The 16,761-nt window shown below is 38.8% G+C and overlaps 1 protein-coding gene across 5 annotated transcripts in view; it reads right to left on the bottom strand.

Moving 5' to 3' along the window:
* Positions 1-3,683: 3,683 nt before the first annotated feature.
* Positions 3,684-16,761, bottom strand: part of LOC135101331 (mitochondrial adenyl nucleotide antiporter SLC25A23-like) — a 33,806-nt gene continuing 20,728 nt past the window's right edge. For 4 of the 5 annotated variants that reach the window (XM_064005171.1, XM_064005173.1, XM_064005176.1 and 1 more), the window contains 5 exons: positions 14,563-14,674; positions 13,915-14,073; positions 13,057-13,323; positions 12,564-12,879; positions 6,014-12,215 (listed from right to left, as the gene is read on the bottom strand). In XM_064005171.1, coding sequence (XP_063861241.1) covers positions 12,022-12,215; positions 12,564-12,879; positions 13,057-13,323; positions 13,915-14,073; positions 14,563-14,674 — 1,048 coding nt within the window. In that variant the 3' untranslated portion in view covers positions 6,014-12,021. Of the gene's footprint in view, positions 3,913-6,013; positions 12,216-12,563; positions 12,880-13,056; positions 13,324-13,914; positions 14,074-14,562; positions 14,675-16,761 lie in introns of those variants that run through there. The other variant, XM_064005172.1, reaches the window with a different exon arrangement.

Below are 16,761 nucleotides of genomic sequence, written 5' to 3'. Positions count from 1 at the left end.
ACTCGCTGCCCTGCATCATGGCCATGCGTAGCTTCCACCAAGCTACGCCCTCCACGTCACGGGGAAAGGTTCTGGCCACGCGGCAGGCCACGATGTAGTTCACCCTAGGTGCGAGGGGTACCAGCCCGCCTCGCTCTGCATCACGCAAGCGCTGCACCAGCTCAGCACCGTCACCATGGTTCTCGTGTTGCTGTCCTGTTTCACCTCCAGCCCTGCCGCTGGGTGCAGGGGGAGCGCGATGAGAATGGGCGCACTGCAGTTAAGGAGGGAGGGTACCGCTTGCACAGGCGCCGCCACCATGGTTCTCGTGGCGCTGTCCTGTGTCACCTTCAGCCCCGCCGCTGGATGCAGGGAAGCGTGGTAAGGACGGGCGCACTGTAGTCAACGTAGGATGGCATTGCCTTCATGTACAGGCTCAGGATGTTGTAGGTGGCTCCCGCACCTGGCCGCGTCATCATCCTCATGACGTTCACCCTGGCCAGCGTCCTCTGCCTTTCAAGCCAGGATGTGAATCCGTCCGCTCCCGCACTGGCGCACGGCGTGACCAGCCACCAGCATCACTGCGCCACTCACATCGCCACATCTCGCTACACCAAACATCACCTGACGAGGCAGAAGGTCATAGGCCTGCACGAAATCATTCAAACCTCATCTTCTTTTCCTCACTGAAACTCAGGTGTCTGAGGCAACTGACAGTAGCCCCTTTTCTGTTCCCTCCTACTTTCTCTATCCTCATTTTCGATCCAAAGCTGGGTGCTGCGTTTATATGCGCAATGACTTAACCTGCTCTTGTGCCCACGCTCTTGAATCTTCCGAGTTTTCCACCATCTGGCTACGACTACTAAATTTATCTGTGCTGTATACCTCTCACTTAACTCCTCTGACTATAAGAAATTCTTTGACTTCTTAATTTCCAAAGTGGAGCACATTCTGACCCTCTTCCCTTTTGCAGAGATCTCCATTCTTGGAGACTTCAATGTTCACCAACAGCTTTGGCTTTCCTCTCCCTTCACTGACCATCCTGGTGAACTAGCCTACAACTTTGCTATCCTCCATGACCTAGAGCAATTGGTGCAACACCCTACTCGTATTCCTGATCGTCTTGGAGATACGCCCAACATTCTTGACTTTTCCTGACCTCTAATCCTTCTGCTTATGCTGTCACCCCTTCTTCTCCGTTGGGCTCCTCCGATCACAATCTCATATCTGTATCTTGTCCTATCGCTCCAATCCCTCCTCAGGATCCCCCTAAACGAAGGTGCCTCTGGCGTTTTGCCTCTGCTAGTTGGGGGGACCTGAGGAGGTATTTTGCTGATTTTCCTTGGAATGACTACTGCTTCCATGTCAGAGACCCGTCTTTGTGTGCTGAGCGCATAACAGAGGTGATAGTGTCTGGCATGGAGGCGTACATTCCTCACTCTTTTTTCTTGTCCTAAACCTTCTAAACCTTGGTTTAACACAGCTTGTTCTAGTGCTATACATGATAGAGATGTGGCCCACAAAAGGTACTTAACCCTTCCATCACCAGAATCTCATGCACTTTATATTTCTCCCTGGAACCATGCCAAGTCTGTTCTCCAACTAGCCAAAAACTCCTTCATTAACAGAAAATGTCAAAACCTTTCAAGATCTAACTCCCCTCGTGACTTCTGGCATCTAGCCAAAAATATCTCCAATAACTTTGGTTCTTCTTCTTTCCCTCCTCTATTTCAACCAGATGGCACCACTGCTATCACATCTACTTCTAAAGCTGAACTCTTCGCTCAAACCTTTGCTAAAAACTCTACCTTGGACGATTCTGGGCTTGTTCCTACCTCTCCTCCACCCTCTGACTACTTCATGCCACCTATTAAAATTCTTCGCAATGATGTTTTCCATGCCCTCGCTGGCCTAAACCCTCGGAAGGCTTATGGACCTGATGGGGTCCCTCCTATTGTTCTCCGAAACTGTGCCTCCGTGCTTGCACCTTGCCTAGTCAAACTCTTTCAGCTCTGTCTGTCAACATCTACCTTTCCTTCTTGCTGGAAGTTTGCCTACATTCAACCTGTTCCTAAAAACGGTGACCGTTGTAATCCCTCAAACTACCGTCCTATTGCTTTAATTTCCTGCCTATCTAAAGTTTTTGAATCTATCCTCAACAGGAAGATTCTTAAACATCTATCACTTCACAACCTTCTATCTGATCGCCAGTATGGGTTCCGTCAAGGCCGCTCTACTGGTGATCTTCTGGCTTTCCTTACTGAGTCTTGGTCATCCTCTTTTAGAGATTTTGGTGAAACTTTTGCTGTTGCCTTGGACATATCAAAAGCTTTTGATAGAGTCTGGCACAAAGCTTTGATTTCCAAACTACCCTCCTACGGCTTCTATCCTTCTCTCTGTAACTTCATCTCAAGTTTCCTTTCTGATCATTCTATTGCTGCTGTGGTAGACGGTCACTGTTCTTCTCCTAAATCTATTAACAGTGGTGTTCTTCAGGGTTCTGTTCTGTCATCCACTCTCTTCTTATCATTCATTAATGATCTTCTAAACCAAATTCTTGTCTTATCCACTCCTACGCTGATGATACCACCCTGCACTTTTCTACGTCTTTTCATAGACATACAACCCTCCAGGAGGTGAACATTTCACGCAGGGAAGCCACAGAATGCTTGACTTTTGATCATTCTAAAATTTCTGATTGGGGCAGAGTAAACTTGGTATTGTTCAATGCCTCAAAAACTCAATTCCTCCATTTATCAACTCGACAACCTTTCAGACAACTATCCCCTCTTCTTCAATGACACTCAACTGTCCCCTTCTACACTGAACATCCTCGGTTTGTCCTTTACTTATAATCTGAACTGGAAACTTCACATCTCATCTCTAGCTAAAACAGCTTCTATGAAGTTAGGCGTTCTGAGACGTCTCCGCCAGTTTTTCTCACCCCCCCCCGCTGCTAACTCTGTACAAGGGCCTTATCCGTTCATGTATGGAGTATGCTTCACATATCTGGGAGGAGGTTCCACTCATACTGCTCTTCTAGACAGGGTGGAATCAAAAGCTATTCGTCTCATCAACTCCTCTCCTCTAACTGACTGTCTTCAGCCTCTCTCTCACTGCCGCAATGTTGCATATCTAGCTGTCTTCTACCGCTATTTTCATGCTAACTGCTCTTCTGATCTTGCTAACTGCATGCCTCCCGTCCTCCCACAGCCTCGCTGCACAAGACTTTCTTCTTTCTCTCACCCCTATTCTATCGACCTCTCTAATGCAAGAGTTAACCAGTATTCTCAATCATTCATCCCTTTCTCTGGTAAACTCTGGAACTCCCTGCCTGCTTCTGTATTTCCACCTTCCTATGTCTTGAATTCCTTCAAGAAGGAGGTTTCAAGACACTTATTCATCAATTTTTGACCACTGCTTTGACACTTATGGGACTGGCATTTCAGTGGGCATATTTTTTTATTGGGTTTTTGTTGCCCTTGGCCAGTGTCCTTCCTACATAAAAAAAAAAAAAAAAAATTGTACTAAAGCGAACACTGAAGGCTCCAATTAAAATATGGAAATTTCCTTGACGGTGGAGGCACTGATCCTGGGGATTGGTTATCTCTTGCAAGTTACTTCGCTTCTCAGAGAATTTCCAGAAGATATTTAATATGTTGCCATCTATTCTTGTAAGTAATGGATATTAATCATACTCAGCATATTGGGTTATTTTTATTTAATATCAACAGATTTCTCAACAACACTTGAAAGATTGAAAAAAAAATATATATAAATAAATAAAATTACACATATATATATATATATATATATATATATATATATATATATATATATATATATATATATATATATATATATATATATATATATATATACTGTTTAATGGCCTTAATAGGTTATGGAGAATCCTGCTGCCGCTGCTGCAGTCTGTAAACAAGATACAAATAAAGCCTGTAAACATAAACAAGACACAAATAAGCAACTTCTAAATATAATCTGCCTTCACTGACCCATCACAACATGCAGCTCAAGCAATGTTCATAATCATGGTCATATGTTAAGAAGGGCCTGCAGGCTTTGATTATATAGATGCATCTTCCGACTCCTATATGAAATAAATTTTTAGAAATATAAAAAAAGATGTGGATAGAAGTCTACAAAATTTAGACTTGTTGAATATTGCAATGTGTGATCCAGGTGTTGAAATGCCTTGTCATTTCATCAATTTCATGTTATTTGTCTATAAATAATTCAGATAAAATATTGGACTTTTTTTTCCAAAGGTTTTATTGAGATTGTTTATTTCAGAGCTTTTCTGGTCACCAACACATGAATTCTTGTGAACCACAAAAGCTTCAAATAAAAATTTCTTTCTAAAACTGACATACTGAAGTTCCTAATTAAAACCATTTCTAGTATCTAAAAAAATAATAAATAAAATAAGTAATTTACATAATATGGTATTCCTATAATGCTTGAGGCAACTTGACTGGAAACTGCATTTCATATAATGATATTTGCACAAAAATATAAGAAGTACAATATTATCAACAAGGGATTGATAAAAAGTAATGCACACATACTGGTAAAGGAAAATATTTGATGACAAAATTCACAAGATCTCTACCAAGTGAATAAATTTTATTCAATAAGTTTAAATGTCATTATCTGCTTTTACCAGCCAGTATTTTCAATTAAGTAATTACACTTCATAGAACTTCATAGGACAATTCATAGGACAATATTGTTCTGAATATGCTTAAATAACACATATCTGTGCTTGAAGACTTACTAATGCCTCAGAGTGCTTGTATCAATCTACATAAATCTCTATTATCACTAAGGCAGTGGAAGAAAGTAGGCAGGAAACCTAATGGATTACAGTGTTAAGGTGCTTTTCACAATAAATACATTGGTACAGTTTGAAAGAATAAAAATGTGCATGCTGCTCAGCTTACAACTGAGAGGACTGAGATCTGGATTTGAATCCCAGTCCAAGTAGAAATAAGTTGGGCTTATCTACTTTCAAGCAGTAACTTTTGTTCACCTGGCAGAGAATAGGGATGGAACTTAAACTGAATTGTGACCTTGCAGTCCAGCAGGACAGAAAGGCTAGCAATTCTGTTCTCCTGTGTATGTGATTTGATGCAAGTGAAAAGTTAACTATACTGCCCTCCTGTGTCATGTATATCAGGATCATGTGCTGGACTTGTGACTGCCAGTTATACCTTCCAGGTGAAAACTTAGAGCTCACATTGTCTTATCTACACCCAAGACTTTTCCTCACACACCAAACACCAATCCTCTTCCTGGAGAAAGAAAATAACTGCTCTCTCATCTGTGAAGACCTTAGTGATTTGAGGTGGGCACTAACCATGCCTGCCAGGTGACAGGTGAAGATGTTACCACTAAGTTAACAAGCAGAGAGACTGTGTGTGTAATAATAATAATGTGTGCATGTGTGCCTTTAACAAAAGAAAAGAAATGGTCAACACCACACCATAGAAGGAGACAGGTGAATGTATAAAACAAAAGTTAGAATTTAACAGTGGCGACACAAAACAGTCAAAACAATATAACACAGAAATTCAATGAAAACCTTGATCCTCCATTATGCATAAATATTTGAAAGCATTCTAACTTGTGGCTTTCTTGCAGTTGAATACAGTTAGTAGTCTCTACTCATGTCTCTAACAGCTGATGCGAATGAGAGGAAATATACTCTCTGAAGAACTCATAATCTTCACTGGTATCCAAAAATAATTAGTTGGGTTGCTTTAATACATCACCATTCCTATATCTTGTCAAAATTCATCCCTCATATCTGCTTATTTTGTGTGCCTACTTCCATTCATGACATTCATGATATGCATCCATGTAAGCATACACACAGTCATCAACTCTTACAAAATGGATCAGGTACTGCAGGAGTGATGGCCAATCCTCATCTAGTCCAGGAAATAATGTAAGCAATGTAAAAAAAAAAAAAAAACTGCTACTAAATGGATACTTGCATAAAATTCTCTCATGCAGTATAGTCTTGTTTTATTATTCAGTAGTGGTTCTTATAAACACATTTCTAGATAACATTACAAGCAGGTTATTTTTAAATGCATATTCTGGCATGGAAGGTCACCACTGGATTGGAAGAATACTGCTACTGCTTTTTCCATGCTTTGTGAAAGGCAATTTGAAGGAACAGACAATACAAGAGAACTAAGAAGTCTGTCTATCATTATTCCTATCTCATATAAAGGGGATCTTGGCATGGTGCATATATAAATAGATGTGAATTCCAATTATGTGATTCACAGTCATACCATTCATGAAAAGAGTAATATGCTTAGGTGCCAGTGCTGCTTTACATTCACACTGTAGTAAAGCCCGAGCTGCCACACATGTATTGCAACCTCCAAGTATTTGTATTATGCTGTTATTTGATCGTTTTTTTTCTTACTCAAGTTTTATGTTTACATAAAGAAGTTAAGCTAATGTGCTTCTAATTCCTCCTGTTTGATTAAATAAACTTTCTTGGGAGACAGTCACTCAAATTTCAGAATGTTCTTACTTTCCCATTGTACTTCAAATATGCTTCTACTCTCAGAAATTCATACTCTTAGTAAGGCCTCCCAGCTCCTGCTATAGAAATGATACACTTATAATCTGAGAAAAAGAGTGATTGCTACAATAAAGATAAATAATGGGGATAACTCAAACAGGAAAAACACTAAAAGACTTTCATTACACCATTAATTATCACTCATGACTTCATACAATCATGATTGTGTCTTATCTGCCATGCCAGTGTTCAGATACAAGCCACTTCCCAATTCTTTGTTTCCCTCTCACAGCTTGTCACCATCAGATCAATCCATCAGTGTTTCACAGCAAATGCTGGTACTAGTGATGATCTGCAGTAAATGAACTACTTGGATCAAACATAGGATAGTCATCTATGTCTTCCTGTTGCTGCATCTCTTGCTTTCACATCATGATATCAAAACTTCAAGAAAGGGAAAAAAGCGGCGATACAGTGACAGGAAATACATGTTAAGAAACTCTACTCAAGTCACTGGTAGTCACTTAGGATTTATTTGATTGTGCAAACACCTTGTATGTGCTGTGCTGCAGTTCAAATCCCAGCAATGTGTGACACACTTGTTCATTTCTCAAGGATCAGTTCTGGCTGATCAATTTTTGAGTTTCACATAAAATGTTATCTTGTGACAAACACCTATTAGAGGACAATAAAATGATAGTTTTCATTTTGTGGAATAAAAACAACAGTACCACACATAACAACACTCTGATGCCTTTTGCAGGCATTTAGCACCCTTCCCTATAGTCCCAAATAATGAATTGATAGATTTTAGAATATATCACAGTTCAATACTTATTATTTTATTTGTCCATAACACCAATTACTATCTAAAATAAACATTATTGAAGTAGATTTAATGTCAATCCATTCAGCTTAAGGACCTACATGAAGTGCATGGGTGTAGTGTAATTTAGATTACAATGATGGAACTATAGTAGGATCATTCATTCATATAACTTACAACTAAACAATCTACCTAATGCAGCTCTCACTCATCTCTGAACAAATACATTTTTCTTATGCATCATGGCAAACAAAGTTCACATCATTCATGACTGAAATTCATTTAAATAATAAGTTTGCAATAAAGGTCACTCAAACTTAATGTTGGAGCATGCCTGGATTTTATAACAGCAAAACCAGTTATTTATTAGAGTGGAGGTCAAAACTAGTTGTTAATCTTTTCCACTTTGTTCTTGTAATATTGTAATTGGTCTCATTCATCAGCCTCTATGATTCCACTGTGAGACTACTAATCTTCTCTAATCATCTTTAGTGACTGTGTCAGTTCTCTCTCTGCCCTGCCTTCTTTTGCCACCTATGTTGTCACTCCATTCCAATAGTTGTCCATTTGTCTCGCATGTGACTTGTCCTGTTGATGTCCACTATCTTTATTAGTTGTAGTCAAGACTGTCAAAGCCATCATGTCATTCACTGATGGTATTCAAGTACTGACTGAATAACTGTAGTTAAGATATCTTCAGTTTTTGGTCCTATTCTAAATCTGCAACATTCTCTTCTCAATATTACAGGAAGCTTAATTTTCTCCACCCCCTTGAAACACTGAAGTTTTCAATCTGAAACTTTTTAAAGATCTAAGGTTTCTGATTGACTTGTAACAAATGACAGAATGCAATGGTTACAAACCCTTCTCTTTAGTGATAGTATAAGATATCTCTTCCCTATAGCTTGTTTCCTAAAAGCACTCCATTTTTTTTTTTTCCAGCAGAATCTGTATTTCTATCTCATCATAAATTGTTATTTGTGAATAGTTTCTATTGCTTCATCCTCTACTTTGAAAAACTAGTAATGAGCAATAAACTGACGCAGTAACAAGCTGAGCAGGATAGAAGAAGGAGGTCAAATATCTTGAAGAAAATGTTTTCTCCTATATGGACGGATAGGACTCAAGGTGTCTAAGGTTAGAGCAATAAATTTAACTTTTCAATTAATATTTATTTGCTTTTTACTTTTTTCACTGGTTTTGATTCCTTTGTTCTGCTTTTCCTTGAATGCTATCCAGCATGTGTGAGAAAGGCCCACTTGTATAGAAGAAAATAAATACAAACTGATAAAATATTTTTACTGGTCTCTTCTCTAGGATTTTTTCACATCTACCATCAATTATCACTTATGATCAAACCATGTTTATTAATATAAATCACACCAACAAAATGCAAAGAAATACTTTGATAAGAGAAACATGTCCTCCAAGCAAGTTACACTTCAACAACCAAATTGCTTCTAAACACCAAAACTTGAACTGCAACCACTGTTTGAATGAAGACTATTAGCATTAAATGAGAATGCATAGTAGAGAGAGAGAGAAAAAAAAAAAGGCACAAAAATGTATGTACAGTAGAATATGGGCTCTGCAATCATTTGGTTGTAAGTTTTCATCCCAAAGTAAAAAAATAAATAAATAAATAAATAACAAAATAAATAAATAAAATCTACAAATCCACAAGTTTGGTTTCTATGAAGGATAACTGTACCAAACCAAATAAATTTAGTTTTTTATTCCTTTATATATATATATATATATATATATATATATATATATATATATATATATATATATATATATATATATATATATATATATATATATATATATATATATATCATGAAAACTTGTAACTTATGCATGGTCAGTGTGAGAACTGTTTACATTTCTTCTAATTTGGGTGGGACATGGAGCAGGACCTGTATGTGATGGCACACAAATACTGGACAGATTATAATGATGTGTTTAGGGTTTTGTGCAGTCTTGACTACAAAGTGGATAAATATTTAAGATCTATCGTGACTGGCAGGGTTTTCAAGTACTGTAACAGATAGGTATTGCTGCCTACTACTAAAGATCAGTTGGGGAAAGAAAGCCTACTAAACTGCCACCCCCCCCACCCAAAAAAAAAATGAACAAATATTTCCTAAAAAGATAGGCCAATTATGTTCCATTTATGTCTTGATCTGATGATCTTGATCTTATGACATGAACAGTAAAAAAAGATGTAATATGTAGAATGAAGCAAAGAGCCAGAAGTGAAGATAGCAGGAGTAAATCAATGAGAAAACTGGACCAAAAATAAATACAAATTGTACAAGTGAATACTGAGAATAACCTAAATCAATTATATCCCTTTCATTTCATAGTGTAACTTTCCACCTGAAGTGAGTATGTCACATATCTTTGCAATGCTGCCACTGTCACACTTAGCATGCATCATCAACTGATGTCTCTTCAAAACCTACAACACTGATCAAGCTCCTTCAAAAAATTTTAAAATATACGTACATGAAGCTGATTATGATTCTCTTTGGTATTAAACATTAGCATTACAGTGGATGCTCAACTTCCAGGCACAACATATAAGACACCGAATGTCACACATGGACAAGTGTTACCTTCCCCAGTTGTGTTAGTACCTGCACCCAGTTCTCTAATATAAACTGAAATTAAGTCTCTCTACCTCTACCACTTATACAGTGTTGAATGAAAACCATTTTTCTTTTAAGGATAAAGCAAGTAACTACAAAAGCTTTGCAATTCCAGTGTGAATCAAACATCTTTATTGGTTCAAAAGTTGAAATATTTCCTATATTCTGACTTGGCACCTGTCCATGTGTTACACTCAATGCTTCATGGGACAACAGAATATGTATGACAATAAATGACTATGATTATTTTACAAAGGCATCCTTCCAAAGAAATGTGTAAGCTACATAAAAAAGCAATGTTTCATACAACATATAGATAAACTGTTTGTCCATTCAAACACCTGTTATGACAGTACTCAGAATATAAAAATTATATTATAGAAAATGAAAGCTAGCAATCTCCTACTTGAAACTTACTATTTAAAATCTCTTCCAGTCCGGCTAGAAAAGTAGGAGGTACCTAAAGAAAGACCGACTCTTGAGACCCAAAAACTTCATAATCTTCACTGGAATGCCTGAATGGATGCAGGACTATTGTGATGCAATACTGCAGCCAACAAGACAAATCTAGGCAAGAATAACAGTGATGCCTATCCTCCTCTCTCTCTCTCTCTCTCTCTCTCTCTCTCTCTCTCTCTCTCTCTCTCTCTCTCTCTCTCTCTCTCTCTCTCTCTCTCTCTCTCTCTCTCTCTCTCTCTCTCTCTCTTTCTGATGCACACACACACACACACACACACACACACACACACACACACACACACACACACACACACACACACACACACACACACACACACACACACACACACAATTACTATGGCATTGAATCACCTGAAAAGTAATTCCTAGTTGTCACAATCTTACAAAACTTGCCACAATTGGCTCCTTCCTTACTATGAAGAAGCCAACTACTTCCATTTCAGTCAGAACATTAAATGCATGATGTGACCGTACACTAAGGAGGGTGAGTAATATTGCTGAGAAATATAAAATTGTGATATTTTGAGCCTGAAATTAAGAGAAAACTAAAAATTCACAAGTGAAAACATAACTGTTATCAGTCACTGACACGTGTTGATACTGAGAAGGAAAACAATAACTGGAGCTCAAAAGGCCCTCTACTGAAGTGCTGTGGCATGCTAGCAAGAAGAGTGAGCCAACTACAACAACCATTTCACAGCAACAGAGGTACAAGCTGTGTATCATCATCTACCTATATGATCATTGAATACAAGCGATAGTATAAAATTTCTAGGCTTGCATGTATTAGTATGTATGAGTCTGCAAAAATGAAATGAAATGTAATTAAATGTACAAAGCTGATAACATGAAAACTTACACAGCCCATTCAAGGCTATGGATAGAGGGAATAGTATGTAACAAGGAAGAGTAATTGTTATATGGTTCTCTGTCCAGTGAGGGGCACAACTCCACCTTACACTGACACAACTATCTTGTTACATTAAATGACACAAAGGTAAAGAGTTGAGTAAAGTCAATTATCACATGGCAAAGAGAAGCATTCATTCACCTGCCATCAGCTACATGCACCTCACACACTAAGCACACATTTAATACATGGCATCACTTGCACATCAATCATTCATCCAGGAGAAAATTCAGTAAAAACTATTATATTGCACCATAATAATTATGTTAGTATAATAGTGCATTATGATGAAGGATTGTTTTACACTTAAAATATTGCATAATCTTATCAAAAGCCTTAGTTTTAATAGAAACTTTGAAATTTCAGTACTAAAGGAAGTCTACTATAATGGAAAGTATCAATCAGGAATACAATTTCAATACAAGCTACACTGTATGTACACACGTAGGGTGACTGGCAGCACTCACCATTTTTCATACTCCCCCACTTTACAAAGGCAAAATTCAACACATTACCAATTCATAAACATATCTACAAATGAAAGGGAAACATAAATTACATAGGTAGCATTAATATGGCAATAATGCATAACAGCTGATTTACCTCATGTCATGGAAACCCCTAGTGCTTGCCGACACTTTTCATAGACCACATATGAAATGCTGACAGCCGGTGCCACCTTCATGAAGTTTGGAGTAATGCCTCGGTACAGACCAATTATACCCTCAGTGGCAAAGATGTGCTTGAACAGTCCCACCATAGTGACTGGAACAGGGTGCACCACGCCCGGAGCTATCACTGCAACACAGAAAACTTCATGAAATCAATGCAAAAGTGATATTAAATTATAGCAATTATTGAAGCCTGTTCATTCCCAGCTCTTTAGATCCTTTTGCTAGATAACTGTGATTATAAGTGCAAAAGATAATGATGATGAGGCTTCATAATAATAATGATACATGATGATGAGTAAATGATGTAAGGCACCAAGCTAGAGCAATGTGCAACTTGTCTGTTGATTCCTTGTTTTCTAGGTCATTTCACTAGATAACTATGACAGTGGAAGTGGATGTTAATGATATATATCAAGGTTGATAATAACAATGCATAATATTAACAAGGGGCCTCAGAGAAGATATCACTCACCCTGAGCTTGTAGTCTCGTTCGTACAAGGGCAAGGGGGTATGATGCAATCTGGCCACATGATGATGACATTGCTCCACAGGCTGTGATGACAAACACTGAAGGGTTGACATCACCAGCATGGTGCTCAATGTATGTCTTCTTTAGAGTCTCATATATTGCCAGATCAATACCAGCATATGGTATGATTCCGAGGAGGTTTGGTATGTACCCTCTGTAGAATGATCTCAAACCTTCATTCTTGTAGATTTTTTTTGCAGCATCAACTGCATTTTTATACTGGCCTGTTTTTCTTAAGGTTAATCTTGTTTTGAGAACCTGAAAAGATGTAGTGTGTGTAAAATGAGCACAGCTCAATGTTTCATGCTATTGTTTTTATCACATAAAGATTATAACTGAGGTAGGTATATTAACTGCAGTGGTAGCTGCAGACTACTGTAGTTTCTTCACAAGGTACCTAGATGCAAAACTGTACACAAATTGTCAACAACCTACTTCAAGAGGATATATTGTAGACTGAGAAATCCCACCAGCAAAGGACCCTGCTACAAAACGCTCAAAGATGGTCAGCTCCCGCTCCTTGCTTCCCCCAAACTGCAGGACCATGCGCTTGGCCTGCTCATAGGCTGCAAACTTGATGGCAGACTCTGGTGCAATCTTGAGGACGTTGATACCATTGCCTCGCCACAGGGACCTGACGCCTCCCTCCTTCAGGAAATACTTGAAGCAGGAAACCAGGCTGGAGTGCTTGCTGCCATGGACCTGCAGATAAAAAATGTACTGTCAATCAAACTAGAAACAAGCATATGTATCAGTTCAATACTATCAATAATTTTCTTCAACATTAATGAAATCAAGACTAATAATATGATGGATGATAGATGCCTACTAGAGTGACAAGGGTGAAATTATATTAACTGTGGCACTTGTGAACACAAGAAAGCCTATGAATGTGTATCCTCATGCTTTGTAATTTGACCAGAATGTGGATGACAGTAATTCTGATGAGTAGGTAAGACTAGGAAGTGGGATGTGGTGGTGAGAGGAAACATGGGATGACAAAGAAGTATTTTATCCATTAATGTTTCAACCATTGTTCTCTCCACACTCTCTGATGAAGGCAACAACATAAATGTTTGAGAATACAGTAAAGTAGTCGTGCCTCATTTTGTGTTTCCTCTCACCACTACATTTCAATCAATAATTTCATTCTCAACATTTCTCTCCACACAGCCTAAACATGACTTCTCTGACCTCATCAGCTTTACAACACACACAATCAAAAGACACAGAAAGATGATGAATCTCCTGTACACTTGGAGCTTTAAGAGTTAATCTGGGTTGCTGTCTTACCTGAAGATAGACTTTGAGCCGGTCAAGAGGTGCAGTGCAAGTTCTTGAGACCATTCCAGCTACTCCACCAGCTACCAGATGTCTCCACCACTTCCCAGACAACCATTCCTCCAGAGAGAAGTCATCTGGGACTGACAGGTCCTCTCCAATGTCAAGGTTCTATGGAGTGAAAGAAAAAGTCCCGTTAGTCTTATATATGTACCATAAACCCTTCTTTCTAAACATACCTAATAATTGTACAGACCTACACCCCAGCCAGTACCATCCTCTTTGGAGAGAGCATGAAACAGAAAAATTAATGATTAAACAGGTGGATATAGTTGCAGAATATGACTTGAAATACTCAGTTATCATGCACATTTATCAAATTTAATCAGTGTAAATCATTATTCCACAGGACTAAGGACATCTACGTATCAACAGTTCCCTTTCACTGACTGGGGCATTAATCCTAGACTTGGTAAATTACTGCGAGAGAGAGAGAGAGAGAGAGAGAGAGAGAGAGAGAGAGAGAGAGAGAGAGAGAGAGAGAGAGAGAGAGAGAGAGAGAGAGAGAGAGAGAGAGAGAGAGAGAGAGAGAGAGAGAGAGAGAGAGAGAGAGAGAGAGAGAGAGAGAGAGAGAGAGAGAGAGAGAGAGCTGACACCTACTGTAGCATGTCTCCAATACTGGATGATGTCATGAAGATTGGCAGATGGATGGAATAGAAGATAGTCTCTCCATTCATCAAAGCTGATGTCCAGAGTTCCATCTTTGTCCATTCTGAAATTGAACCAGACATTACACAATTGCATAACAACGTTAATATATGCATACATACACAAACCCAGTAATGGTGATGCTGATATCATAAAAACCTGCACAGAATAGAGTACTATACAGTTATGTGCATTAATATTTTTACTATCAGTCACTAAAGAGACTTAGGGGAAGTGGCACAAATGCATTTAGTTTGAACAGTCTGACCAGCAGGATTCAAGACACGGAAGGTCAGAGAGGACACTGGAGAGCCCCACCTGGCCAAGCCCACCCAAACACTCATACATTATTTTCTTCTCTCCAACCCTCAAGGCCCTATCTCCCACACATCAGTTAACAGTCCAAGCTCGAGGACCATCATACCCCAGCCGATAAATTTGCAGTTTCACCCAATATCCCCTAGCTCTACATACACCCCCCCAACCCCTCCAGCAAGCTTGGGGGCCTGTGGAGAACCGGGGTTTTTTGGGGGGAAGACACATACGAGTGATATATAGACTTTGAAAATGTAGGGAAATTTCCCTAGAAGTCAAGGAAATTTCCTAAATGTAGCAAACCAAAAACCTATTATAACCAGGGGGCTGTGCCCCCCTTGAACCCCCACCATTTGTATATTCGAACACAACCAGAAAGCTAAGGTAATCTAACCTAACCTTACCTATCCTAACCTAGCCTAACCTAGAGCGTCTGCGCAGCATTGATAACAAACACACGAACACACTCACTATCCTTTCAATGACTGGAAACAGGATCCCAGCTAAAAACTGAGGTAAATCTTTGAAATTCCATCCGGACCATATTATTCGTTTGCGACAAGGTAATATGGGATTAGAAATGCTCCTAGCAGTGTGATCTATACCGTGAAACGCTTCATACTTACATGCGGTTTATTGGGAGAAACTGCAATTATACCCCCCGGCCTGCCAAGAACCCTAAAAACACTTCCTTTTCCATCCTTCTGTGCCTCTAGAATTTGAAGTGTTTTACGCTGTTTTTTATTTATTTATTTATTTATTTATTATTATTTTTTTTTTTATAAGTTCCATGATCTTACTACTGGTATTTGGGGGCAAGGCGCAATGGGCGCGCACTCCGCCACAAGGGAACGTTACTGGGTTTACTTTCCATATCATGAAAGAAAAAAAAAACAATAAAAGGGATGGAAAGAGGAATCTGTATATCTTACTCTATTTTCATTCTTACTTGCTTCCTTTATGAAAGATTTCAGGCTTTGTATTTGGACAGAACACGCAATGACATTAAAATATCCAATGCTTTGTGTATACGAATTCCAGTAGACTGATGTAGTACACATGTTAATAAATATCTAACTAGATTTAATGTCTACTTGCCTCTTTTATGGGAGATCTCAGGCTTGTATATGGTCAGAATACGCAGTCACAACAGAATATGCAATCACAGTAAAATATGCACTGCTTTGTGGATGCAAGTGTCATAACACTGCTGACTGGTGTGTTTCATGCAGTACTCACGTGCTAATAAGTCTCTCTCACTAGACTACATCCACCTCTTCAGGACACTCCAAGGTAGCTCTCGCACACTGATCTTTGGAAGAGATGGTTAATATCCCCGATTGCCAATATGCGAAGGGAAATTGATAACCCAAGCGTTCTCCAATATCGCCGGCCCCACTGCGTGAACTGCGTGAGTCCTGACAGGTACTGAGTTGGCAACACATCCAGTCATCATTACTAAAAGCCATCAGAAATAACAGACACTAACAGAAGCAAATAACACTGTGCTCCGAGGGACTGGTAAGATTAGAAGACGGTAATAAGGTGAAGGAACATGAACATTATAAATTGTGTTGTGTGTTTCAAAGGCCCATGTTCAGAAAGGCTTGTCCCTTACCACGACTATTTTAAAAAGCCACAGAGATAATCTGCCCGGTTCTCAAGTGTTTTCTTCTTCATCATGTAATTTGATACTGGAATCATACAAACACCATTGAAAACCCGTCTCACTTCAACTTGGATCAGCAACCAGGATAGAACAAGGAATAACGGGTTCAAGCTCGAAAAATTTAGGTTTAGGAAAGAGACAGGAAGAAATTGGTTCTCAAATAGAGT

This window comes from Scylla paramamosain, chromosome 6 (assembly GCF_035594125.1).
Source record: "Scylla paramamosain isolate STU-SP2022 chromosome 6, ASM3559412v1, whole genome shotgun sequence".
In the NCBI taxonomy this organism is placed as follows: Eukaryota; Metazoa; Arthropoda; class Malacostraca; order Decapoda; family Portunidae; genus Scylla; species Scylla paramamosain.
The sequence above is the reverse complement of the archived record's forward strand: the minus strand, read 5'-3'. Positions and strand labels throughout refer to the sequence as shown.